The 27,459-nt window shown below is 40.5% G+C and overlaps 1 protein-coding gene across 1 annotated transcript; it reads left to right on the top strand.

Moving 5' to 3' along the window:
• Positions 1-7,081: 7,081 nt before the first annotated feature.
• Positions 7,082-20,758, top strand: LOC117547300 (serine/threonine-protein phosphatase 6 catalytic subunit-like). Its single transcript, XM_034217927.1, has 7 exons — positions 7,082-7,257; positions 17,565-17,660; positions 18,026-18,091; positions 18,742-18,883; positions 18,971-19,050; positions 19,861-20,070; positions 20,163-20,758. The coding sequence occupies exons 1-7, from the start codon at positions 7,183-7,185 to the stop codon at positions 20,409-20,411; spliced, it is 918 nt and encodes a 305-aa protein (XP_034073818.1). The 5' UTR covers positions 7,082-7,182; the 3' UTR covers positions 20,412-20,758.
• Positions 20,759-27,459: the final 6,701 nt, after the last annotated feature.

Consider the following 27,459-nt stretch of genomic DNA (forward strand, 5'->3'; position numbering starts at 1 on the left):
ATGTGTTTATAGGTCCTGCTCATACAACTTCCGAATCTTCAAACGAGCAACGTCTCTTTGTTTTATTGGACTGGATTTGTCAGATTCAAGTAAGTAAAATCCCTCAAATATTTTGTTTTGTGATTATTACAATGTCTAGAACATGTACATATTTAGTTTTTGTGGAATACATTCATCAACTTTGATTTTGAGCAGCTTATGTCTATTTTGTAATATTACAACACTGGGTCAATGTGGTAGTCAAAATAGCATGAAAAAACTGATTATGACCCCTTTTAGATGTTACATGTTTTAATCTAGCCTTTTTAATAGATTTGAATGTGTTATTGCATCCTTCTTATCTTTTTTAATTAATCTTAACATATATTGTCACTGTTTAAAACAAGCTAATTTCATTCATTTAAAAGTAATTAGAAAAAAATATGTACAATTTAATTACCACATATATTGTCCTGTCTGCGCATGTACACAAGCAGCCCACCACTTTTCCCTCCATTTTCCATTACTGCATGTAAGGCAGTTGTAGAGTACTGAGTTTACGAGTCTCCTGCCACCCAAGACCCACAATCCCGCAGCCCTTATGGCTCCCTCCGTGATGTGGCGACCCTGGTGCTTCACTTGTTTGTGATAGTGCTGTGTCAACAGTAGTGATACATGGCTGTCTTTAGGTAAAATGATGGGATGCCTTTCATTGGTATCCAGGTTGGTGTGTCGTAGCCGGCCTTCGACACGGATGAACTTGTCTTCAATGATCGGGCTGAGCTGTTGGAGACAGCTGTTTTTGGGTATTCGTTTTTGCACTTGGAGAGCTGCAAGTTCCCTTGTGAAGACTGACCTTTGTGTCGCTTGGAGGACAACATGCATTGCTTGGTCCAGTTCCTCTGGGGTACGAGGATGTTCACACGAGTGCCAACCTTTGCACTTACTGTTTGTGTTCGTCTGTAAGCAAGATCTGGCGATGTGGATGAGGAAAGCAACGCCTCTTAGGAGTGGGTGGAGGCTGGAGAAGCGCTGGAAGCGGCCTGGGGTAAGTAGATCTTCGTTCAGGTGAGTAGGTTTGTAGCTCTGGTCTGATTTCAGTGTCATCTTCCGGTTCTATCAGATTGCATTTTTCACATGTTGGAGCTTTCTCGACAGGTAGTGATCTCAGGAAAGGCGGTCCGGTGAACCAGTTGGTTTGCTCGATGCAGGAAGCAGATAAGGCCCTCAACGCATGGTCGACAGGATTTTCCTTTGACGGGAAGTAGCGCCATTGCTCTGGTTTTGACGACTGGCGTATGCATTGCACTCTGTTGTGAATGTAGACGTAGAATCGCTTGTTTGTATTGTAGATGTAACCAAGGATTACCTTGCTGTCACTATAGATGTATGTAGCATCAAGCCTGACGTCTAACTCGTCTTGGATAAGATCTGCCATTTCAACAGCTAGGACAGCCGCGCACAGTTCCAATCGTGGGATGGTAGGTTCGGCCTGGGGGGCGAGAATTACCCATGACGAATCCAACCTCAGTTTGTCCGTCCTGTTGAACCGTCTTCAGGTAAGCGACAGCTCCGATTGCTTTTGGCGAAGCGTCTGAGAACACACATAGCTCAGTGTGCTCTGCTGCAAAAAGCGACATGTTGGAGTAAGTATGTGGTACATGGAGCTTCCTGAGGTCTTGAAGCGATTCTCGCCAAGTGTCCCACTTGTGTCGTTTTCCTTCTGGGAGAGGAGTGTCCCAATCTGAGGTTTGGGAGCTGAGTTCTCTTAGGAGAGCCCTTCCTTCGATGGTTACAGGTGCCAACAGACCCAAAGGATCAAAGATGCTGTTGACCACAGATAGGACACTGCGACGAGTGAATGGCTTGGTTTCTGTGGCTACAAGGTAAGTGAAGGTATCTGTGGATATCTCCCAGAGAAGACCCAAGCTGCGCTGAGTGAGCGGAGTCTCTCCGACCAGGTCCAAGTCCTTTATGTTAGTTGCACAATCCTCGGGAGGAAAAGCCTTAAAAAATGTTTGACTGTTTGAGGCGAACTTGTGAAGGCGGAGGTTTGATTCTCCTAGAGAAGCTTGCGTTCTTCTTATTAAGTCGATTTCCTCATGGTCGGTAGGTATGGATACCAAGCCGTCATCAACATAGAAGTGCCTTTCCATTTGATGGCTCTTCTCATTCCGTAGATTGCCACGGCAGGCGAGGGGCTGTTACCAAAAACATGGACTTTCATTCGATATTCTATGACCTTCATAGTAACATCGTTGTCTTGGTGCCATAAGAAGCGAAGATAGTTGCTGTGTTCTTCGCTCACTTCAAAACAGTAAAACATTTGTTGGATGTCCGGAAAACGGAGAAGAACCTCAATTAAGGTGTTATTCAAATCCGGGTTGGTTAGCAACACATCATTGAGAGAGACACCACGATGTTCAGCGCTCAAACGAAGACTAACCTGATCTGGTTGGGTTTCCGAGGATGATATACTCTGAACTTAGGAAGATACCAGCATTCCTCTGCATTCTTCAACGGTGGTGCCTCTTCAGCGTGTCCATGTTGGATGAGCTTGCCCATGAACGCAAAGTATTGTTCCTGCATGTGTGGTTTCCTTTTCAGTACTCTCTGCAGAGACGTGAACCTGCTGACGGCCTGCTCTCTATTGTTGGGAAGGCGCTGACGGTATTTCCTGAATGGGAGGGGGGCAACCCACCTATTATCTCTGCTCCTGTAGGTGCTGCAAAGCAGTATTTTAACCTTACAAATTATATTAAATGTTTTTTAAAACACCACAGTACCTCCTGCCAGACGGCAGCAGACAGAACAGTTTGTGGCTGGGGTGATGGGGGTCTTTGATAATCCTGAGGGCTTTCTTCCTGAGCCGCTGGGAGTAAAGTTCTTCCATGGATGGCAGCTCCGTCCTGGTGATGTGCTGTGCAGTTTTCACCTCCCTCTATAGTACCCGTTGGCCTTTACACAACTTTAGTAGAGTAGAGAGACTTGTTCTTTACTTAGTATTAAGAGTATTTAAACATTTTGTTACAATGAACTTCTACCCCACTCAGAGGTCGCGTTAACCGAATATTTTCCGTCTATGACGTTTCCAAAACCTAACTTTGCCGTACAAATCATTGAGTTCACGAGCATGCTCTCCCCCCCCCCCCTCGTCAAAGTTGTGTAAAGGCCAACGGGTAATACTGGATTTTGATGGAAAGGTTACGATCCTGTCAGCGAAAAAGTCTAGCGCAACCTCTGACCCCACTATTATGATGAATACATATGGACCGATCTGCACAATGACTACTTTTACTTTTGATACTTTAAGGATATTTTCATGCTAATACGTTTCTACTTTTACTTGAGTAACAACTTGATTGCAGGACTTTGCAATGAAGTTGCTTTTCTTCTTTTTACAGAGTATTCCTACACTCTGGTACTTCTACTGTTAATTAGGTACACGATACGAGTACTTCTCTCTTTATGTAAATCACTTAAGCTCAGATGTAGCTTGGTGCCAACTGAACCTGTCATCAAGCACCAACACCACTCATCTCAATCTGTCAGAGGAATTTCAAACCCCCGCTGTCAGTGCGTGAATCAATGCATGATGAATTGTTTCTGTAAGCCATAATGTATCTTCCTCCACCAGCCAGACGTTCCCTGTCCTGTCTCTCTGAGCTTTCCGAAACAAAGGACCTGCCCTGTGTTTCCTCCCAGACAGTGAACAGCTGCTTGGTTTTACCCCCTGCACAAACTCTAAAGACAGATGAACACCTTTTTGTGAGTAGACAGAGAATCAATTGTTCCACACACTGTGGTTAACATGAGATCAGAGCCACAGCACAGGGAATCCAGAGATCAGCCGAGGGCTTCTGGTCCATGACAAGGAACTTGACTACTGCACTTGAATTGCCCAGCAGGGATGAATACAGAGTTTTTAACTAATTTCAAAGTGATAAGAGTTGTTTTTTTCTTTTCTTATTTGTAAAAGTTGAGCCTTAGAAAACTGAGATGGTGGATGGTCAGTGGTGTGATGTCACTTAGTACATTTACTCAAGTACTGTACTAGAGTAAAACAATTGCGTTACTTGTACTTAACTTGAGTATTTGCACATTATGCATCTTTATACTTTTACTCCACTATATTTTGTGGGTAAATGTTGTACATTTATTTTTTTCATATTTCATTTCATTTCAAACCTTTATTTACCCAGGTGTATCCCATTGAGATCATTGATCTCTTTTTCAAGGGAGACCTGCTCAAGTAGGATCCACATGAAACATAAAAACATAAACAGAACAACAAAAAGGACATCATACAGCAACATTACAGGGTTTACAATTTACATAACTATCCACATGAGCAGGTACCACTACCAACAGCATCCGATTGAGTAGCATCCAACCGAGCTTTAAAAACATTTAGTGGCACCAGATTGCTCAGTTTCCATTTCAATTGCAGACTATTCCAAGACAGAGGAGCTGCGCATCTAAAAGCTGTCTTCCCTAAGACATATTTAGACACTCATTACTTTGCAGATTTAGGTTACCAATACAAAATATAAATCCATATACATTATATTATAATATTATAGGTTAAGCTATAAGTCATTCAAAACAACCCCACCTTTACCATGTGCAACATTGCGGTTATAAATGCAACAAAAACTGTTATCGAATAATTTTAACATATGGTATATATGGTGCTCAAAATGGCTATTTTGCATAACGAGTACTAATGCTAATACTTTTTTACTATTACTTAAGTACAATTTTGATTGCAGGACTTTTACTGCGTTAACTGATCATTTCTACACGGATGTATTGCTACTTCTATTTAAGTAAAAAGTACTTCTTCCACCTCTGGTGTTTAAATGCACTACAACTAAATTCCCTTCTCCATATCCACTGTGATCCAAACTGTGGACATGAGAGTTTCCACAGAGATGTTCCCTGCTGAAGCTCCTCTAGGTTAGGGAGATACGTATGATATGGGAAGCTGAGAGGGGATGACATGGAGCAAAGTGCTGGAGCTGGATGGACCCGGGTCGTTGGGTAAGGACTCAGCCTGATATGTGTGGCTGATCTACCATGTGAGATACTGTCCCACCATAGAGCATATTTATGGGTAAACTAACTCCAACGTACCTAGAGGGCTTTAGCTAATCTGACATGGAGGTCACTCTTCACACTTTGGATATGTTAGTCAGGAACTGTCAAGTTTAAGTTCAGAATTATTTCATTATATTTAGGTAATATGTAAACTGCAACCAAATCCAGGATGTGATCTATTGGGACAGATACAACTCATGATAGGAAAAACATTGATTCATACATTTTTTTAAGGTTTTACTTCAGATGTTTATGTTAGAAATGACAATCACTCAAAACATGACAGTTTGCAGTCCCATAGGAACAAACGATACGGTACATCTGAACAACTACACCCCCCACCCCCAAACTATGATACAGTTTGTCAGTGAATGAAAGCAATAATTTAACTTTTAAACAAATAGATGACCCACATGAAAATAAAGTAAGCAAATGCAATGTTAGAACAAAAGCATAGATAATAAAAAATAGCAATAGCAAAAAAAACGTGTTATTCAAGTTAAAGGTGTAACATGTATTGACTTAAGGGGATTTTTCAAATGTTTTTATGTAGCTAGAACGACACAACGTAAGAAGTATAGGAAAGCAGGTCATAGATTGAAAACATTTTGTCAAAATGAGTCTAACATCTTTATACAGGAGGGAAAGAGAAGGATGTATTCTAACAGTATATAACCACCACACCAAGAGATGGAAAACAGAAAACCACAGAAGACCACGATAAAAAAGCACTTGGTAGTGACAATTAAGCATTTGTTCTTTTTCAAAATACGATTGATATATATATTTAAAGGGGAAATTAGAAGATTAGGATGTTGAGGAATGTGGTTGGGTGAGTGACAGCAGAGGCTAAGGGGGGAGGAGACAAAGAATGAGCAGGCCAGCTTGGATTAAAGGAGAAATTCTTCTAAAGGACCCAGAAGAGGGCCAATCCTCTAAAAGTCTTGTAGCAGAGGAATGTTTCCCAGAGAATGCTTCTTGGTTTCTGTTTGATCGACCAAACAAATAAGTGAGCAAACACATTGATAATGAATATAATCATTAGCTGAGCCCTATAATGAATACTTAATACAATTAATGAACCCTTACTTTATTATTTTATTACATAATTTAATTGATATGCTGGTTGAACAATTTATTGTTAGCTTGTAAAATAATGATTTCTCCTGATCATTACAAATAACACTTTTCCATTGCATATAAGATAAGATTGACCTTTATTAATCCCTGTGGGGAAATTCAGTATTATGCAAACAAAACAAAGTTTAACAAGTCTAACATATTTTACTAAGTTTCCGGTTTTAGATATACACCTCTACAATATGCGCATTAATATTATTCCCACAGCACAAATTAAATTAAATAGGTTGATCAAATTCAGTGTTGAATAACTATTCAACTCAGTATTAATACATAGATAATAATAATAATAATAATAATAATAATTCTACAGAGGGTGGTGCAAACTGCTCAGACATCACCATGGACGGTGCTGCCACACATGGAGGATCTCTACACCCAGCGGTGGAGGATAAAGACCAGCAGGATGATCGGAGCCCACAACCAACCCCAGGCCTCATGGATGTGCAGTATATTGCAGGAGCAAGTGCTCATTCTAAAAAGGCCATACGAAAGGGTACCAAAGGACGAAACCATATAGAAAAGGTCAAAAAAACAAAGGAGCTGTTATTGTTTAAGTGTCAGTTATCATTATATCCGCAGGGGGCGCTATCGCGTACACCAAACACCATAAAATGGAGAGTCAAGTTAGATAATGCCACTGTAATGACATTTTCGAAATAAAGGTTTAAAATATTTCCTGTACAAAAAATTCAAATGTTTCCAAAACAAAAATGTATTCTTATTATATTCACTATTGACATAACATAGCATAATTGATGTAATTATGGTGTTATTTATTATTAAAAGACTGTTTTGCATGTTATTATATTTTATTTTGAAGTTTCTTACAGGATGTGGTCATCTGAGCTTGTGTTGAATTGACACCAAGTTGAAAATGAAGGAGCAGTGAATAGGAAGAAGAGAAGGAACTTGCTAGCTGGCTAACTACTTTAGCACTCTTCTGGTTTTAGCGTTCTGATAATGGCGCCTTTAGACCTTGATAAGTACGTTGACATAGCGAGGCACTGCAAATACCTCCCGGAAAACGATTTAAAGGTGAGTAAATGTGGCTTGTATTAAAATAGGCTACGGGTTTTTTTCATACCAGTGGAAGCAACGGGTGACTAAAACATGTTAGGTGAACACGAGCGGCTAATGTAACTGCAAACGTTAGGTGTTACTGGGGGCAGTTAACGGTTAACGTTAGCATGGATTGTTATGTTATGCACATTATACCGGCGTCACCGATAAGGGCGATGGTTGGGCCACAAACTTGAATGGGCATCAGGACAGGAAAGTGAAAGAGGAAGCTGTAACCTGTTAGCTGTCAATGCCTTATGCTAGCTACTGGCTAAAAGTTAAATGTTGCGATTCTGGTGTGTATGTTGGGGCAAAACATGGGAACCACGGCAGACAAGATCAATATACAAACAATTGCTTAAATACAATAACTCCCTTGCAAACTTTAAGAACAACATATGCTGTACCAGGGCCGGCTCAAGCCAATTGTATGCCCCCCCCCCCCCCCCCCCCCCCTATAGAATATATAAAGAATAAATGAAAAATCTCTACAAAAGACAAATACACTAACAAAACAGAAACGTATTGACATAGGTAATATAAATCAAAAATACTTCAAATGTATTCAGTATTGTATGAACATGTTAGAATTGGGGGGTGGACATCACATCCTCTAGAGGGGTCTGGGGGTACTTTGAGCACACAATTACTAGAGACTAGACCTAGGGGACTACAACTCTAAAGATCGGTTTACATTTTAATAATCAAATAAGTATGTGAACATAACCAATAACCTACCATAGCCAATAACAAATAAACGGGGCACAAGTTGAATCCATATAATACGGTAGTTCTATTATGCCTTTAAGCCTATACGTTTAACCTATAAGAACCCGGACCCATTTCTACTTTTGGGGAAATAAAGGGGAACGTCATTTAGACTAAATAGACCACCTCGAATGCATTTCTGACAAGTAACCCCTCTAGTGTCACATCTGAAATGTGACATATGTCACATTGAGCTTTAATGGTAAAGTAACTCTTATTTATAACTTAATTAATGAGGATACTTTTTTGGTTTACATTGGTTTGAACATACTTTGAATTGAAGAATAAAGAATATATTACCTAAATATAATTTAATCAGCTAAATTAACTGAGCAGATCATAATCATATTTCTAATTGTGCATACAGTGGGGCAAAAAAGTATTTAGTCAGCCACCAATTGTGCAAGTTCTCCCACTTAAAAAGATGAGGCCTGTAATTTTCATCCTAGGTACACTTCAACTATGAGAGACAGAATGGGGGGAAAGAATCCAGGAAATCACATTGTCTGATTTTTAATGAATGAATTGGTAAATTCCTCTGTAAAATAAGTATTTGGTCACCTACAAACAAACAAGATTTCTGGCTCTCACAGACCTGTAACTTCTTCTTTAAGAGCCTCCTCTGTCCTCCACTCGTTAACTGTATTAATGGCATTATTGTGTTTTACTTTTAGGCTTTCTGAAGATATGGACAGCTATCATAGCTACTATACATCACATTAAGAACGATGTACAAATGCTACCGTATTATATGGATTCAACTTGTGCTGGACTTACTTTTCTGTGGTTTACCGTTACTGTGACATATCAGTATTAGCCATGGAAGATAGTTTGTTTCATTCCAAGCTATGCATCAAGGTTATTTTCATGTATGTAATTTTTCTTCCTGTGTAGCCGCACAGTGTAGAGCAGAGTCCTGCATCGGGTCGGGTACCCGACGGGTGACCCGCAAAAAAGGTGATTCGCGGGTGGTATTTTTTCAAACGCTTTTTTCCGGGTTCGGTTCTGGGTAAAACAAAGATGATACAGGTCGGGTCGCGGGTATTGCATAATAAATATATTACCGCGCATAATCATAACCTCTGCAGCGCATCAATCTGCTGCTGTGCGCGCCACATTCGAAATGGCTGAGGTGAAGCTCTCTAGCGGAGAATACAGCATTTTCAATAACACTTCCTCAAGAGCGAAATCCAACGTCTGGGAGGCTTTTGGTGTCATCCTAGATGGAGAAAATAACCAACATCCCACGCTTTTTGAGACAAATATGCAACTGCGTGTGTTAATAATTGCACGTTTTCAGTGCTTATATATATGCGGGTTCGGGTCGGGTTGCGGATCTTGTGCCGACGGGTCGGGTTGCGGAACTAATTGGCAATATGTGCGGGTAGCGGGACGGGTTCGGTATTGCACGTCGCGGGTGCGGGGCGGGAGCGGGTCTTGAAAATCAGACCCGTGCAGGACTCTGGTGTAGAGTCTTGTTGTGATGAGAGGGATACAGGTATTTCATAAAAAAACTTGCTCGCTGGGGAATAGGTACAGAACTTATATCACAATTTAATCAGAGCTGATCACAACTTGTCACAGATGATCCAGTCATCTCGATGAGCTGGAATAAACTAATAAACAACTTGTGTTTTACTTTTAGGCTGTCTGAAGGTATGGACAGCTATCAAAGCTACTATACATCACATTAAGAACGATGTACAAATGAAAGTCGGACACAAATATATAATTTAAATGATTTATTCAAGTTTGCAATGTTTTGAACAGGCATCCACACAGTCACCTACTTTGTAATTTTCCCTACCTTGTAAGCGTCACAATAACGACCTCTCACCCACAACTTCACATACGAGTACTGCATGTGCATCAAAGTGATCCTAATGTAGGCAGATATAGCAAAAGATGAATGTAAACGACAAACGAGGCGATCGAAATGTTTATTTCCTGGTCAACAATGGGTCCTCAATTGGGAACACGCCCCGGATTCCTATGACGAAAATAATAGAATGCCGCCAGTTGACATGACTCTAGTTATACTGTAACACCGGTACCTCGCTTCCACGCTCACTCGCACTTTGGCTGTGAGCTGCGGGCACCAGATAAGCCAACATCCCCCACTTTCATCACTTACAGCTAGGGATGGGTATCGTTAAGGTTTTAACGGTACTACTACTTTTATCGATACCGCTTATCGATCCGGTCCTTCAACTATACTTTTATCGGTTCTTTTGGAGAAAAAAATAAGGTAAACTAACTAAACAAATTGTGAACAAAACTAACATTGCTTTTTATTTAAATTTAAATACATAATATTTCACATCAAAAGAAACAACAGTGTTTTAACAAATCATATTAAATAATCTGATGACAGAATAGCTGAAACTTTAACAAAAATAAATAACTCATTTACCTCATGTTTGAATACAGGGCTCAACGCTAACTTTTAAAAGTGGTTGCCAGGCTGGCAACCAGGCATCAGCTTTTGGTTGCCAAAACTGAAAATACGGTTGCCATTTTTAGTCACCTTATATTTTAAATAATTAAGATACTATACAGTTATACATCAACTTAATAATGAACATGTGACACTAAAGAATGTTCAAATGCTTTACAATAAGTAATTAACACAATTATTTGAAACTAAAGTGGTAGTAAACTTGTCCACCCTCAATTGCTGGTATACTAAACGCCAGTAGTGCAGCTGCTGTCATGTTCTTCACAGATCCCTCACAAATGAATTGAGCAAGTCACTAGTTTCTTGGTCATCCGTTGTCTTCCTTTCAAATGTGGGTTTTCTTGACCTTTGTGCTGACCCCCCCCCCCCCCCCCCATAGATCCACTGGCCCTTCAGCATTGATTGTGGTTCTGTCATTGGCCAGACTAATACATTTCTAATGTTAAATAAATGAAAACCATTCACAGTTAAGAATTAGATATTAATTAGTAATGCTGTAAATTACCTTTAATATGTCTAACTATATTTAAAATGTGTATTTTTATATTAGTGATTATATTTGTATGCCAATATGTTCCTATGGTAAAGTTTCGTTTAGCACTTTTATTTTGGTAGTAATAAGATCGGGACTCTTATTTTGAAGGAACTTTTACCGGAAGTGAATGCACAGCGGAGCAGAATGTACATATATATTTCGCCTCCCAAGACTTTACACATTTCCTCTTTGCTTTCGTTCGGGTTCATCTTACGCTTTATGAGTTTTGATCACTCGTTTGAGATGTGGAGGTGATGGCCGAACCTTTTACCGCACAGTCATACAACTTAATTTGCTTCGCCATTTTTTGTAAAACAAACACACGGCGCACAGCGCAGGCGAGTAAACGTGCATCGCTTTCTGGCTCCATAATCACACCAATGCACGTGCAACTTAAGTATCAGGTTCCGACTGGTCACAACAATAATTAAATATCACTCTTAATACAACAAATAATTAACATTTATCTATTTTGGGGTGCACATTTAGCTGTTTGCTGTCCTCATTTCTTTATTTTAAAAACTGCCAAGAAGTGGTTGACATTTTTTCCGAATGGTTGCCAATGGCAACCTGTTAACCGTTACTGTCGAGCGCTGGTATAATTGAGTTAACTCCGTGTGTTGCTGCTAGCATACATAACACCTGACTAGGGCTGTGCGATTATGGCAAAAATCATAATCACGATTATTTGGGTCAATAATTGATATCACGATTATTTTGACGATTATTCATTGACCATTTATTGAACTTTAAAACAAATAATATTTTACCAATAAACAAGATCAACAAATATGTTGGAGCGCACTTCCAAAACCATACTAAACATATATTAATATGATAAATAAAAATAAATTAGACCAAAATAAATTAAATCCAATATGTTGCAGTGCACTGTCACAACCTACTGAAAACTCCTTAACATATAGCCAACATTTTGGTAAAACATATTCATTATTCCACTCAGTTAAAAGTTGAAGGCTGGCCAACCGTCATGGTCCAGAAGTAACAGGAAATAAATGTTGAACTACAATTTAAGACCAAATAAAAATGTTTTGGCCACCATGGCAAATGCTGGTAGGGCTGCTCGTGTCATCATGTTAAAGATTGTTCGCTAGAAACACCAGCCTGTTTACATGGTCTGGTTTCAGAGATGAGCGCAGGCAGGTGACGATATTGCCACCTGTACTGAAGACCCTCAGCCACGCCCCGACACATGGGGTGACGCCGGCCAATCACAAAGCTTTGATGCGTTCAAGTGCATTATTCTGGCACAGGAAGATTATGTTACAGGACATTAACGATAAAACAGAATATTGTTGTTCTATTTTTAGACACATCTCGCGATCGACTGGTTGGGCACCCCTGGGCTAGACCATAGGTCCGTTGTGGTCGCAAAGTAGTCACGGCATTTGTCACATAGCGCAGGCAGCGCAGACCTGCTGAAATAATACCGAGACGGCATCGCGTAACGCTTGTCCAACGTGTTGACAAGTTGCTTAAAGCCCTGGTTGCTAACAGTGCTAACTGGGCACATATCTTTAGCGATGTGAAATGTAATGGCAAAGTACTTGCAAATAGTGGAAATAGTTTTACCCTTCTTTTTAACGAGTTGCTGCTCTTGTTCTGACATCTTCGCTCGCGCTGAACACTCACAACACATGTCACTCCCACGTGGCCGAGTGGGCTTTTAGGGTGGGGCGAAGCGCACCCAGCAAAATAATCGTATTTTGTCAATTATGCTGTTTTCATAATCGTCGCAAGCCATAATCGTAATCGCGATTAAAATACGATTAATTGCACAGCCCTACACCTGACGTGGAAACGCTACTCGTGGATGGGGCTACAGAGCTGCTAGAAAGACAGTCGAACCCGGTGCATTCCTCCGTCTGGATGTGGAGCACTTTTGCTAAATGTTTCGACAAATGGCTCGTGTTACCGCCCTTACATGCTAAACTCTTATTGCACTTTTGGCAACGAGCATTGTCCACATCGAGAAGGGTAAAGTTTATCCACACCTTGGAGCGCTTAGTTCTCTCCGCCATCTCCTCCGTGTGTGTGTGTTAGTGTTGTCACGATACCAACATTTTGGTTTTCGATACCGATACCAAGTCAAGAATTGTGATTCCGATTCTTTTTCGATACTTTTCTTTTATTATTTTCATGATCAATACAATTGTAGTTTATCTGTTAAGTGTTTTCTTACAACATGGTCTCTCCTTTATACTTGAGTTTATGTGATTTCTTTGATAGTTAACTTTATATTTTATTAACATGTAATATAAATAATTATTGACAAAATGTACATTGCAGATGTTAGCCACATTGGTAAGTTAGCTAAAAATATAGCCATATTAGACAGTTATCATTGCCATTAATTGCCTTGTTTGTCACAAAATAAATTACACTTGTTTGACTTAGATTTGAGGGCATGGGCTTGAGCATGATGTAATTATGTTATCTATCAAATTCGCTAACCTGTCTGTCTTTAAATGCTTTAAGCAGCTCTGGATGCCGGTCGGCGGGTGCTTAGCCAAGTCTGATGTGTTGGCTCCCTTGGTTTGCAGGGATCTAAAACATGTCTCACAGACAGGCCTCGTGGTGTCCGTAGGCTTGCCCTCACTGTCAGAGATATCGCTAAAATACTTCCAAATTTCGCTTCTGGCGTCTTTTTTGTCAACAAGCCGAGGCGCAGCGGCAGTTGCACTCCCACTTGCAGCTATGCTTCTCGTTTTCTCACATGCTCTGGCAGCTAGCGCGTGCACGAGAGAGGGGAGGGACTTAGAACGTGCTTGAGAGGGGTGGGACTGCAGGCACGGCTGCAGTGCAGGGAGTGAAAGCAGAGCGCTGAACACACACGGCTCTTATTAAAACAGCGTTTTCTCACCGGAGTACTTTCCCCCATCATTCTTAAAGTACAGATACTAATGAAACGGAGGAATCATAACGTTTTTAACGGCAGGGTATCTCGGTACCTTTCAAGTATCGGTACACCGTGCAACACTAGTGTGTTAATGATGTGTCGGTCGCGAACGAGCCGGTTCTTTTGAACGGCTCTTTGGTACGAATGAGGGGAACCGAGTCCTACTTGGTGAGAGCCGTTCTTGTTATCGTTCAATCGTTGGTCCGCACTCACTGCCTGCCAAAATCCACTCGCCTTTTAAAAAGCTTGATTCCCCAAACGTATTCTGTGAAGACCCGCCCCTACTCTGATTGGTAGGTTTCAGCACGAGGAGTGAGATGGGGTTGGTCTTAACGGAATACGTTTTTCCTGCCCAAGGACAGGTTCCAGTGGCGGCCGGTCCATAGGGGCGCCGCCCCACCTCTTCCCACATACAAAAAAAAATATTAATTTTTTTTTTTTTTTTTTAAATATATATATATATATTTTTTTTTTTTAATGAACAAGGTAAATATCATACAATTGGTATCAGTAAAATGTATAATCTACAATAAAATCTCGTTTAAAATTGTGTTACGATGTCTAAAGTTACTGATAAGTCACATGTTTCCTGCCTGGCCTTGCCCATGGCATTAGTTTATCATTACCGGGCGGAGCCCCCGAGCCAAACAGCAGCAACCAGCACGTTGCAAAAGTCTCAATAGTAAACTGTGCCGCCGAAACATAATTTCAGCCAATCAGCGCCGTCAAATATTTTGGTCACGAGGGCGCTCACGTTGGCGCCCACGTTGGCGCCCACGTTGCTTACGTGCGTTGACGTGAGTTGTTTTTTAGACTCGTGAGTGACCAAGGTGACGCAGTATTTGGATGAGAATGGTGTGCAGGTGGAGTCGCCGGACCTCGGTCCGCACCCAATTCCGTGCAAGAGCTACTCTCCAATCCTTTCGAAAGGAGAAGTTTGGGAGATAAATTGATACTTAAAGACCTTGGACCGGACCAACCCGATTTGTATATATCACAGCAAGCTCGTGAAAAAGACAAAACGTATCAACGAGGCTAGCTGGATGCAAACGATGCAAACAGGTAAATGCTATCTTTTGTTTCCCATGCTTGCTCTTCAAACAGATACGATCTGTTCAGAAACTAGACAAAAGTTAAACCAGTACAAACCACAGACTGTCTGTGTCATGGAGAATACAGTCGCTGGTTTATTTATGTCTGTATAGGCCGTTGTTGTGAGTGTGGACGGTCGGAACATATATAATGTTAGCTTAGCCAAGCTCCATTCAGAAAACAAGCATTCTAAAAGGTTTTTCGCCTGCCGTCTGTCTGCAGACTTGTCAAAGCATTAATTCATGGTTTTTACTAACCGGTATCAGTATGTTGTTACTTCGGCATCATTTAGAAACGTGTATTACAATTTAATCACGGTAAAATATGTTCATTTTGTTGTAGTTGTAGCTCCCGAGCCAGCGAGTCTTGTTTGAATGATGCGAGTAAACACAGCTGGCAGCCGCGGTGAAACTCGAGCGACTAGAGCGATGCGATAGGAGCGTTTAGAGCAAAGCGAATATTCGCATCGCGTCCGGTCTGAACGCAGCATTAAAGCGAGCTCCGCGCTGCACTGGAAACGCGCCATTACATCACCAGAAGTCCTAATTTAAGGGGTCATTTCTCCCCAAAAATGTTTTTTACTCACTATATCAAAAGCCCCACCAAAAATATTTTCCACCAGCCGCCACTGACAGGTTCCTTGAACCAGCTCCAGCTCTTCAAATATTGCAGTACCCATAAGGAGCCGTACACATGCCGCAGTGTTTGCGTGGCTGTGTCTTTAGTTGTAAGCACAGTGGCGATATGTTGTTATTAGCATCTGGTTAGCTATTAGCTATTAGCTATGCCAAGCTATTAGCTATTAGCTATGCCAACGAGTTTAAAGAGCTTTTCTACAACCAGGTGGAAGAGAGCTCTCTCCTGAGAGGCTCAAATAACCTCAGCTCAGTGAGGTTAAGGCACACCTTGATATGATCATTATAGTTATTAATGAGACTAAATGAAAAACAGGTATAAAATACTATATGACAGTAACAAAAAAGTTGTTAAAAATAACAAGAATAGAGTTTAAAAGGGGAGTGATTTGTAAAATATCCAAAAAGAAAAATCTGCTTACAGTTCTGTTTCATATGGGTGTTGAAAGATGTAGCCATAGATCTCCTCATGTTGCTCTCAAAGTGCACCAGATTGATGCTTTTAACTTCAATATTAAAAAAGAAAAAGCATGCCCCCGGACCCCCCCTAGAGGGAGTTAGGTCCCCCCCACTTAAATCATGTTCACATGGATAGGATACTAAATACATTTGCACACATCTTGTGTCCATATCTTTCTGTTTTGGTGGTCATGCCACACCGTGCACATGCATGCATACGTGAGTCATGGTGAGATATCTGGATTAAGAGGTTGCTTTTTCTTTGCACAGCATGACAGAAAGGTGAAATGAATGGGCTGTGATTTTAGTTTTTTTAAGCAGAGGTTGAGTTCAATCATTTGTACGACCCTCGGAGGATGTTGTAAAAATTGAAAGGAAAAAGGTTCCCCACCCCTGCTGTAAATAATAATAAAAACCCTTTATTTATAACTAACATCTCTGTCTCCTATTGATCTGATAACCAAAGCGAACAGCGCTTCAATACAATCGGCCATTGTTGTTGTTGTCGATGTGAGGGATTTCCGCGCGGTTTGGATTTTATGAAGCAGGCACGTAAACGGTGACGTCATGACGCAGCAGCGGCAGCTCTGGGCGGTGTGAACAGAGCGGGAGCAGAAAAGGGAAACCGGAGCTGAACCAGAAAAGCTCCCGCTCGGAGCTAGAAAGGGAAAAGCGCTGGTGTGAAAGCCGCATGAGAAAGGAACGGAGCCATAAGATCCGGCTCCCTTCAAAGAGCCATAATTCCCATCACTAGTGTGTGTTGCATGTAGCAGCTGCATGTGTGTAAACTGCCCCGCCCCCTCGCACACAGACGGGAGATAGAGATCTCTCGTCTGGATTGGAAAGATCGAAAATACAAAAAATAACGCATTTTGCAGTCTTTTTGCATATTAGAAACGTAGTTGGCGACACTAAAACTGCAATATAATGTTTGTGTAGCAATAATATATATGACATATATTTTGTACATGTCTCCAGTAGCGATACTGCCAGCGCAGCGCCCCCCAGATCTGGCGCCCTAGGCGAACATCTATAACGCCAATGCTAAGGACCGGCCCTGTGCTATACCTACAATGTAAATAAAATAACACTGATGTGATTATGAAAGCCAGGCATTATACAGTGAATTTGTCAAGAACTATATTGGGAATATTGGTTAATGGTCTTTGTAGCACTCTGTCTTTAGAAGGACAGGTTTTGAGCTCCTTGATAGACTGATCGAAAAAATATTTTTAATACAATGCAAAGGATTGTGCCAAATCTCAGTTCAAGACTATAAAGCCAAATGCATATCCTTCCAGGAGCTCCTTGGGTCTTATATGAGATAAAGATGGTTGAGCAGTAAGCCTGGAGTGTGCTGCTGTGATGAAGCTGGAGTGTGTCAGACTGCTAACATGTCCTGTTTCACTTCCACAGAGGTTATGTGACTATGTATGCGACTTACTGCTGGAAGAATCAAATGTTCAGCCCGTCTCGACTCCAGTTACTGTTTGTGGAGATATTCATGGTCAGGTAGGCTGGACTTTTGCTTGCTTTAACACCTTTTTAAAGATGATAAATTAACGTTGCTTGTTACCAAATGTTTGTTCATCCAAACTGAGTTCACTGATAGAACATGTATTATATTAGTGGCAATTTATTAAAATATGTCATAAGTGACATCAACATTCTAAATGTATAAGTAGGGGTACAAATGTATTTTCAATTTCACAGCATCATTTTTTAACTTGTGTCCTACTTTTACTTTGATAGACAATTGGTTTAATCCCAAACTTTGAAATGTGAATTTTATTATACTAATACTTTAGCATTTGTTGACTCACATTTCTGTTTTCTTTTCTAAACCAAGGCTAATGTGTTCTCTTTAATGTTCCTAGTTTTATGATCTTTGTGAGCTCTTCAGAACTGGAGGCCAAGTTCCTGACACAAATTACATTTTCATGGTAAGTAACAGCAGTATTAAATATTCCACAATAATTCATGCCTTATTTCTGACTAAGTCAGTTAACCTCCATGCAGAAAAGTTACGACTGATGTTTTGCTTATTTTCACAAGATGAAATTATTATTAATAAAGCCCAATATCTACAGTACACATTTTTCTCCGGGGGCTTGACACCCTTTTTGGAAGCAACCACAGGCGCCCATTTATATTGTTAATGTCATGTATCCTGATTGTTTATAATAAAAGTATATAGAATATGTCATGATTATTGTTCAACATAATGTACATTTCAAATTCCAAAAATCCCTTGCATGATGGTCAAGTTAACACCCTAATGTTATGGTACAACAGTAGTTGTTGTGATATTTGAGTCTGGACAAAAGTGGAAGACCAACTGTTCCAAGAGCTGCTGCCTTAGCTACAAATACTCACCAACTACTATATCAAGTGTGGCTTTTTTTAAAGAAAGCAAGGTCCAAATAAATGTCTCTGTAGTTCTTTCATGTCAAGTAGCTGATCCCATAAGTTTCCCCATGGTGTCAGATATGAAGATGCACTGTATCTTGGAGAAACTGAGTTGTGTTTTGAATGAATATAAGGAGGCTCTTTATGTTTGCTACATTGATGGTGTCTTCTTTTCCTCCTTTAGGGAGACTTTGTAGACAGAGGATATTATAGCTTGGAGACATTTACACATCTGCTAGCTTTAAAAGCCAAGTGGCCGGATCGTATCACACTTCTACGTGGAAACCACGAAAGCAGACAAATAACTCAAGTGTACGGTTTTTATGGTAAGTTCACATGCTTCACTCTCACTGTTTATGTATTCAATTGTTTTCTGTTTCATAATCATACATGTATTTTCTGCCTATTTTCAGATGAGTGCCAAACAAAATATGGAAATGCAAATGCCTGGAGGTATTGCACCAAAGTGTTTGACATGCTGACTGTGGCAGCTGTAAGTTCTTCATGGCTCGTTCACATTGGTGACATACAACGTGAACAACCTTTGTCTGTTAAGGGGGACATTATGAAATTTGATTCTTTGATTGGTCTTTGTAGGATTTGTAAACACAAATCATCTCCCTCTCAAAGATGAAATGAAACAGATCTTTAGGGACCCCACTAGTGCTTTAGTAAATCCCATGTGCTTACATCTGTCATTACTTTTTCCTAATCCATGCAAGTGGTGCCGTCCTTTTAAAGTTTATTTTTCTACCTTCCAGGGGCCCTTTGGTTTTGGTTAATATAAGTATAATATCAAAATCAACACAGAATGAAACGTACTAATGTGTATTAATTAAGCTAATATCTGAAAACATTTTTGTTGAACTTATTTAATTTTAGAGTTTTCACAGTGTTAAACTTGTGATTTGTTTTTCTTGGTGGTACATTAAGTAGCGTATCAGATGGAGCCAGAGTATGCAGGAGGAGATGGTGCAGGGAAAGGGTACATCATCAGAACAATGCTAAAAACAGTCTGTCCAACCTGAAGGACGTGTAGCCAGGACATCTGTGCTGCTAACCCATCCAACAGAGAACTTAAAAGGCTTCATTTGCATTTTAAAGTCACTCAAATTAGATTTTGGTTTAGTATCTTGTCGCCTTCTCCACTGCTCTGTAGAGATGAAGATCTGTAAATCCTTGTTTGAACACATACACTTTGGCATGAACTGATTTACACAATGTATTGACATTTTCAGAGGTAAAATCGACCTGATTCTATTTTCAAATGTTCTTAATGACATCTTTTAATGTGTTATCCCAGTTGATAGATGAGCAGGTCCTGTGTGTCCACGGTGGTCTTTCACCTGACATCAAGACACTGGACCAGATCCGCACCATTGAACGTAACCAGGAGATCCCCCACAAGGGCGCCTTCTGTGACCTGGTGTGGTCGGACCCAGAGGACGTGGACACCTGGGCCATCAGTCCTCGAGGGGCCGGCTGGCTGTTTGGCTCCAAGGTTACCAATGAGGTATGTGTCGTCAACATTTCAAACTAATCAATGGAAAACGCAAACTCTTGGAACAGCAGTTGATGGAAAGTAATGCTCATGTTTTGTTATAGTTTGTGCACATCAACAATCTGAAGCTCATCTGCCGTGCACATCAGCTGGTTCATGAAGGCTACAAGTTCATGTTTGACGAGAAGCTGGTGACCGTGTGGTCGGCGCCAAACTACTGCTACCGCTGCGGGAACATCGCGTCCATCATGGTCTTCAAGGACGTCAACAGACGAGAGCCCAAGCTGTTCCGCGCTGTGCCCGACTCGGAGCGCGTCATACCCCCCCGAACAACCACCCCCTACTTCCTCTAAGGACTGGTGCCAGCTCTCTCTGCTCTCCCCCCTCTGGAGATCTCTCAAACTTAGTAGCTGATTTTAAGAAGTTCTTGGAGGTAACGTCAGGTCTACCACATCTTGAGTAACACATGGCTTCTTCCCAGTCTGCACCACTCATGATGTTCTGTCGTAAAAGAAAAAACACCCTCCTCTACACCCAATGAGAAAATGATACCTTTTAAATGTCTTCATATTTTAATGATAAAAATGTTTGAATGCTTTAATTCTTCTGTTATGTATCCCACTGAAGCAAATAAAACATTTAAACTGGTGATAACTGCCAATAATACATGTTCAAATAAAGTGATATATATTTTATTAGTCATTGTAGCAGTTTGATCTCATGCCTTTTGAAGACTGGACTAGGATGAGCATTCCTGGAATAAGGAAATGAACTGTAGATAACTCCTGTTTGAACAGCTAATGCCCACTACATACTAGTGGAGCCTCGCAGCGGCGAAACTGGCACGCTTACACTGTAGGTGCGCCGCGTTTGGGTGGTAGTGGAGCCTCGCAGATGGGGGTGTTGCAGCCCCCTCAGCACCCCCTCCTTCCCGCGTCCATTCACGATGTCTCGCTGTCTCACAGATCCCACGCAGCAAGCAGGAAATGAACCCAGCTCACACTGTCCGCACCCCGCAACGTCCCGCCAACACGGCACCCAGACCCCACGCAGCATTCTCATCTGTTTGTCATTACTGGTGTCATTTCCTGGTTGCTAACAAACGCCATTGTAACACATGATCACTGATGTTCCGCTGTAACGGTGGTGGACTCATCAGAACAGAGTGGGCGAGCTGACCAATCAGAGCACAGTGGGCTCATAGGGAGGGGGGGGCAGGAGCTCCATCAAGCCGTGTAGGACAGAGAGTGAATACACATACTATACAGAGATGCTGTATGAGAAACCAATGTGAGTTTGGAACATTGAACAATGTAAATCTATTCTAGTAGACCTCAACAATGGAAATATGATCAGTAGAAATGGCCATGACATGGACCTTTAAGATGTTCTTTTCTCTATAGTTATAATACTATTATTTGATGATAGTATGATGAGTTGTTTCTTTTATAAGAAATATTTAGAATTAACAGACATTATCTTCAAGATTCAGCTCAGTACTTTTACTTTTTACGTTTTTGTAGCAGAGAACAGTTCTACTCGCTCACATTTTGTAATTTCAATAAAGCATTCATGAATCATGAAAAGTACTCACTTTAAACTGGATGCATCAGAGGAAAGGTCATGGTCATCCTTACATAACAATCAAGTGTGATTAAAACAGGTGTTAATAAAGACATCAGCCACAGAAAGAAAAATACCCAATTTAGCTGTGAAGCATAATGGTGAGAAACACCATCCTGGCGAGTGTGCTAAATTAAAGAAAGGGTTGAATAGAAAAAATATACAGAGAATACAGGTTGAAGAAACCCAAACAAAGCAGGTGGCACAGTGAAAAATACAAAGGTTCACAAGTGAATTAATATTATTGTCATATAGAACATAAGTGCATGGAGGATCGTTATACTTATACAGAGGGGTGACTGACTAGTGATATTTATTCTTTACAAAGTAGAGGAAGAAATACAGTAAGCAGGGGAGAGGACAGTGGGGTTAACACAATGTCATTTATATATTAAATAAGAGGTATTCAATACTAAAGTATGGAAATTAAGAAATTCTTTCAGAGATACACTTGTATAGCAAAAAGGATAGAGAATAGAGTGCCACAGTGACGCATCCTAAAACCCGGAAGTAAGTTAGCATTTTTACCACTTCCGGTTCCTTCGACAAAAAGCAATCCAATTTCTCCATAGGATTTTGGAAAATAGTTTCAAATAAGGTCTGTGGTTGACACAAATTGAAGAGACAGATCACGTTTTGTTCTACGACATTAAATACATCAGCAGTGACCCCACTGGTGATTTTTGAAGAGTTTACGTGTCTGAAAAACGATGGTTGTTAACAAGTGGCTGGACTACAGAAGTTGTAATCAGCAGCGAACCACTTCAACACGTGTATTTCGGTTTATTCACGGCATTCAATTTGTTATTCTACGGTATTGTTGTTTTATAGTTATTTGTTAATGTAACCCAATTTGTGTTCTTTGAAATTGAAAAGGATATCGCTTTTATTTTGAAGTTGTTGCTATGGAAACAACATGACGGAGAAAAAAGTAATATCTTCTACATATAATAACGGACAAAGTAAAGAATTAAGTATATGTTTAAATGTTAGCACCCCCCGAAGAGGCTCAAGCTCTTACGTTGAGTCTGGAGTTTCAATACATTCGGAATTTGGCCGTGTAAAATGTCCTCTTGGGTTGCCGTACAGCCAATGCGTGACGTCATTGGTAAGCGTCACGGACTCCGAACACATTTGGTAGGCCGAACACATATGGGCCCCTTCTCACTTCTCTTATTTTTCATTTCCTCGCTCCTCGGTCTCACCGGAAGTTGATTTGTCTGCGCCATCTTGAGTAGCGTCCCAATGGCCTTATTTCTGCCAGAGGACCGAGGAGCTAGGAGCGATAATGGAGGAGCTATAAGCGAGGAACCACCAGACCATCCTTCGATGAAATCCTCAGACACTCGCCCCGCCCCCTTACTGTGTATCGCTCACTGATTGGACGATGCAGCGCATGCACTGATCTGATGCTTCTTGACATGAGAGCAGTTTCCCAGCGGAGTGAAGAAAATACATGAACCTCACGGGACTCACTCCTCAGTTTATACCGTGTTTTGTTTCAATTCATGTATCATTTAGTTACAAATATGTGATATATCTGAACAACAAAGTGGTCAAAAACCATTTTATTCATTTTTTGGAAACATTTTCATGATCACTTTTTTCGTTTTACATTTTCAGTTATCGTCATTTCCATTCAGTCAGTCATTAAGTGCTATTAAAATGTTAATGTGCTACATATCCACACAAACACACAAAGTGTGCAATCCAATGAATGTTAATCTAACTGGGTTTTGATAGATAACATATCTCTTTTTTTTCTCTCAATTATTTCTATTGTGCACTCTAATCAATATTAATCAAACTATTGTTCGCTTATACATTTTAAGAATGGCATTTATCTTTTTTGAGAATGAGTTCTTATTTGATTTCATGTATTTGCGTCTACAACAGATGATACAAATGTTAGTGTCAGTAAATGTGTACTAACAGAGGCGGGGGTGTGTGTGGAAATAACGGGGACAGAGCTGCTTTCAGACGATCAGCTGTGCAGCGTCATCACAAACGGACATCGCTTCACGTGACGCTCCGGAGGAAAGGACGTCCCATTGCTCTTAAAACTCATTTCCCTGCTTCTTGTGGTTTCCTTGCGTCTCTCCTTCCCTTGTGGGAGGGACTAGTCGCAGGGAAACAACGCAAGTGAGGGACGCAAGGAAACCATTTAACCGAAGTGAGAAGGACCCATATGGTACCTACACCGGGGCCCCTTCTCACTTCTCTTATTTTTCATTTCCTCGCTCCTCGGTCTTGGTCTCACCGGAAGTTGATTTGTCTGCGCCATCTTGAGTAGCGTCCCAATGGCCTTATTTTTGCCGGAGGACCGAGGAGCGATAATGGAGGAGCTATAAGCGAGGAACCACCAGACCATCCTTCGATGAAATCCTCAGACACTCGCCCCGCCCCCTTACTGTGTATCGCTCACTGATTGGACGAGGCAGTGCATGCACTGATCTGATGCTTCTTGACATGAGAACAGTTTCCCAGCGGAGTGAAGAAAATACATGAAACTCACGAGAGTCACTCCTCAGTTTATACCGTGTTTTGTTTCAATTAATGTTTCATTTAGTTACAAATATGTGATATATCTGAACAACAAAGTGGTCAAAAATCATTTTATTCATTTATTGGAAACATTTTCATGATCGCTTTTTTCGTTTTACATTTTCATTTATTGTCATTTCCATTCAGTCAGTCATTAAGTGCTATTAAAATGTTAATTTGCTACATATCCACACAAACAAACAAACAAAGTATGCAATCCAATGAATGTTAATCTGGGTTTTGATAGATAACATATCTCTTTTTCTATTCTCAATTATTTTATTTCTATTGTGCACTCTAATCAATATTAATCAAACTATTGTTCGTTTATACATTTTAAGAATGTCGTTTATCTTTTTTGAGAATGAGTTCTTATTTGATTTTATTTATTGGGGTCTACAACAGATGATACAAATGTTTGTGTCAGTAAATGTGTACTAACAGAGGCGGGGGTGTGTGTGAAAACAACGGGGACAGAGCTGCTGTCAGACGATCAGCTGTGCAGCGTCATCACAAACGGACGTCGCTTCACGTGACGCTCCGGAGGAAAGGACGTCCCATTGCTCTTAAAACTCATTTCCCTGCTTCTCGTGGTTTCCTTGCATCCCTCCATGCTTCCCTGGTGGGAGGGAATAGTCGCAGGGAAACGACGCAAGTGAGGGACGCAAGGAATCCATTTAACCGAAGTGAGAAGGACCCCGGGAGAAAAATAAAACCAACTTTCCTTCTTCATTTCGGCACATCCAAAACTGCAGAATGATAGTAGATTGTATGGACATCAAAATTGCTATCCCCAAGCAAATGGATATCCAGAAAGAGACCTAGGTTGCATTCCGATAATCCAAAAATCAGCTCCTAAATTCTAACCCTATCTCCTATTCCTTGACCTCTGAGTGAAACGTTAAGGGATAGTGGATAGGAGAATTCAAAAGGATTTAGGAGAAGAGACTGCGGTAGTACTTTAGAGAATCCGAATGCACTTTCACTATCTGAGGTGTTTATGATGCGCCAGCGGACGTCATGAATGTGCGTCTGCTGCTGTGGGGGAACTATGGAAACTACAGTTTTCTATACAGAGGACTACAACATGGATGTTTAATAAGAACGAGGGACTACTGTAAACTCATCTAGAGACTCTCCACCGTGCTCTGATGCTGTTGCTTTATGCTTTATGAACGTAGACAACAGAGAAACATATTCTTCATGACCAAAGTTGGAATTGAAATAAAAAAGGAAAGTGAAACTTATGCTCGTCACCCTCTCCCTCCGGTCCACATTAATACAAATGATCCCAATACGTATGATTGTATGAAAATATCTTAAAATCAATGCAAATGTATGTATTATAAACGTTAGTCCTTAACATCTATCACTGTGTATATCACCATTCAAACATCTTTTAAAAGTTGAACAAACCCCACACAGCTCAGTGAAGACTGTGAAATGTTGACTTTATTTGATCATTTCAGTAAAAACTAACGTTCATATTTCTCTTTTTGATTATAATACTGATGAACATTCAGAAAAAAGCACTTTGGCAACTTACCACATACGTTTTAAAATGCTTAATAAGTACCGTAACTTTCACGATATCATTTCTCGGTCATAATCGGTTGTTTCCGTGAACGGCCGACTGTTGAGTGACGGCAAATGCTGCGGCTGCAATGCATTGTGGGGCAGCATTTTCTCCTCTCCTTTCGATTAGGGAGGTCCAGTGGGTTCTAAGCTAAAGGAGGTTATAAAGGAAGTTTGAAACCTCCTTTCCTTTCATTTAGAGAATTGGAACGACACTTATCATGGCTGCCAGTGACGTACTTCCGGGTCATTTCACTCCGTTAGGAAGGTTCCTAAACTAATGGACTATTGGAACGCAACCCTACTCTGCTTACCGTGGCATGCACTCCTTCAAACTACTCCTCACATACTACAGCAAACTATACCAACAAGTGACGAGAACACACAAGAAATAGTACGGGATTCTGGTGTTATTCAGCATTTCAAACCTGGAGATCTGATATTGGCTGACAAGGGATTCTTAATCCAGAATATCGTTCCTGAAGGAGTCACTGTCAACATTCCTCTGTCATGGCCAACTGACACACAGCGAAGCACAGGCTACAAAGCTTATCGCACAAAATAGGATTCACGTCGAGAGAGCAAATGCTCGTTTGAAAGAATTTAGGATCCTAAAGTTCATTCCATCTCACCTGAGGCACTTCTCAGATAAACTGGTGCAGGTATGTTGCGCACTAGTGAACTTCCAACGTCCTCTCATAAAAGAGGTGGCAGAAAAATTGTGTCCTTTCACATGTAAACACATATGTCCAGAAACATGTTTCATACTTTGTTTTACATTTTGAGTTCATCGTTAAACTCAAACTATGTCTTTAAACTGGGTGCATTTTATTTCTTTTATTTAGGTTGTGTTCCCTAAATTCCCTCTTCTCCTGTAGATACCTGTGTGGTGGTGGGATTGTTTTATTAATTAAAATATATATTTACATTTGTAATGCCTTCCCAATTATCCCTTGTAATTGTTTATAACCTATTGTATGTTTATTTCATGGATATTTCTGTGTTTTCTGGTGTGTAATATTTGTAATAAAGATTTCATGTGACATCAAATTGATTTGTTGATGGGAATTAATGTCACTAATATGAATACATGAACTCTAGGTTAACGGTACTCTTGCTATCACTACTCACCGACACTCTATAAACCTTGTCCCTCATGTTAGCCCTGACAACACCGGTAAGCACACCTTCATCTAGGCTGCACTGTTTTACGTGTCCTGACTTGTAGTGGTTCTCTCCTCTATCTACACTCTTCTTGTCATCTTTGTAAAATGATATCAGACTGGTAATTGACACAGCCATGACTTACTGTGGTCAACTCAGCCGTCTCTCGCATTTAGCTCTTCATTTTGGAGTGCGCGATTAATAGCGTCTTTACGGTAATCGCCGAGAAACGGCACTGACGAGTAAAATAATGCATGTTTTTGTGCTATATTTTTCGATAAAAACATGTTTTACCATTAGTTCTTAATAAAACTGACACCGTTGAACTAGTTTGACTGCTACCAACAATAAAAACGTGTTCTTTTTCAGTTATTCTCTGTCAAACTCCCCTCCTGAGAACAAATATGCTATATTTGATGAGGTGAAATTGATACTGTTGAACTCAGTAGGCTACTAAGTACTTTTACTGTGTACTTTTTGAGTAATCCTTTGTCA

This window comes from Gymnodraco acuticeps, unplaced genomic scaffold, assembly GCF_902827175.1.
Source record: "Gymnodraco acuticeps unplaced genomic scaffold, fGymAcu1.1, whole genome shotgun sequence".
Taxonomy (NCBI): domain Eukaryota; kingdom Metazoa; phylum Chordata; class Actinopteri; order Perciformes; family Bathydraconidae; genus Gymnodraco; species Gymnodraco acuticeps.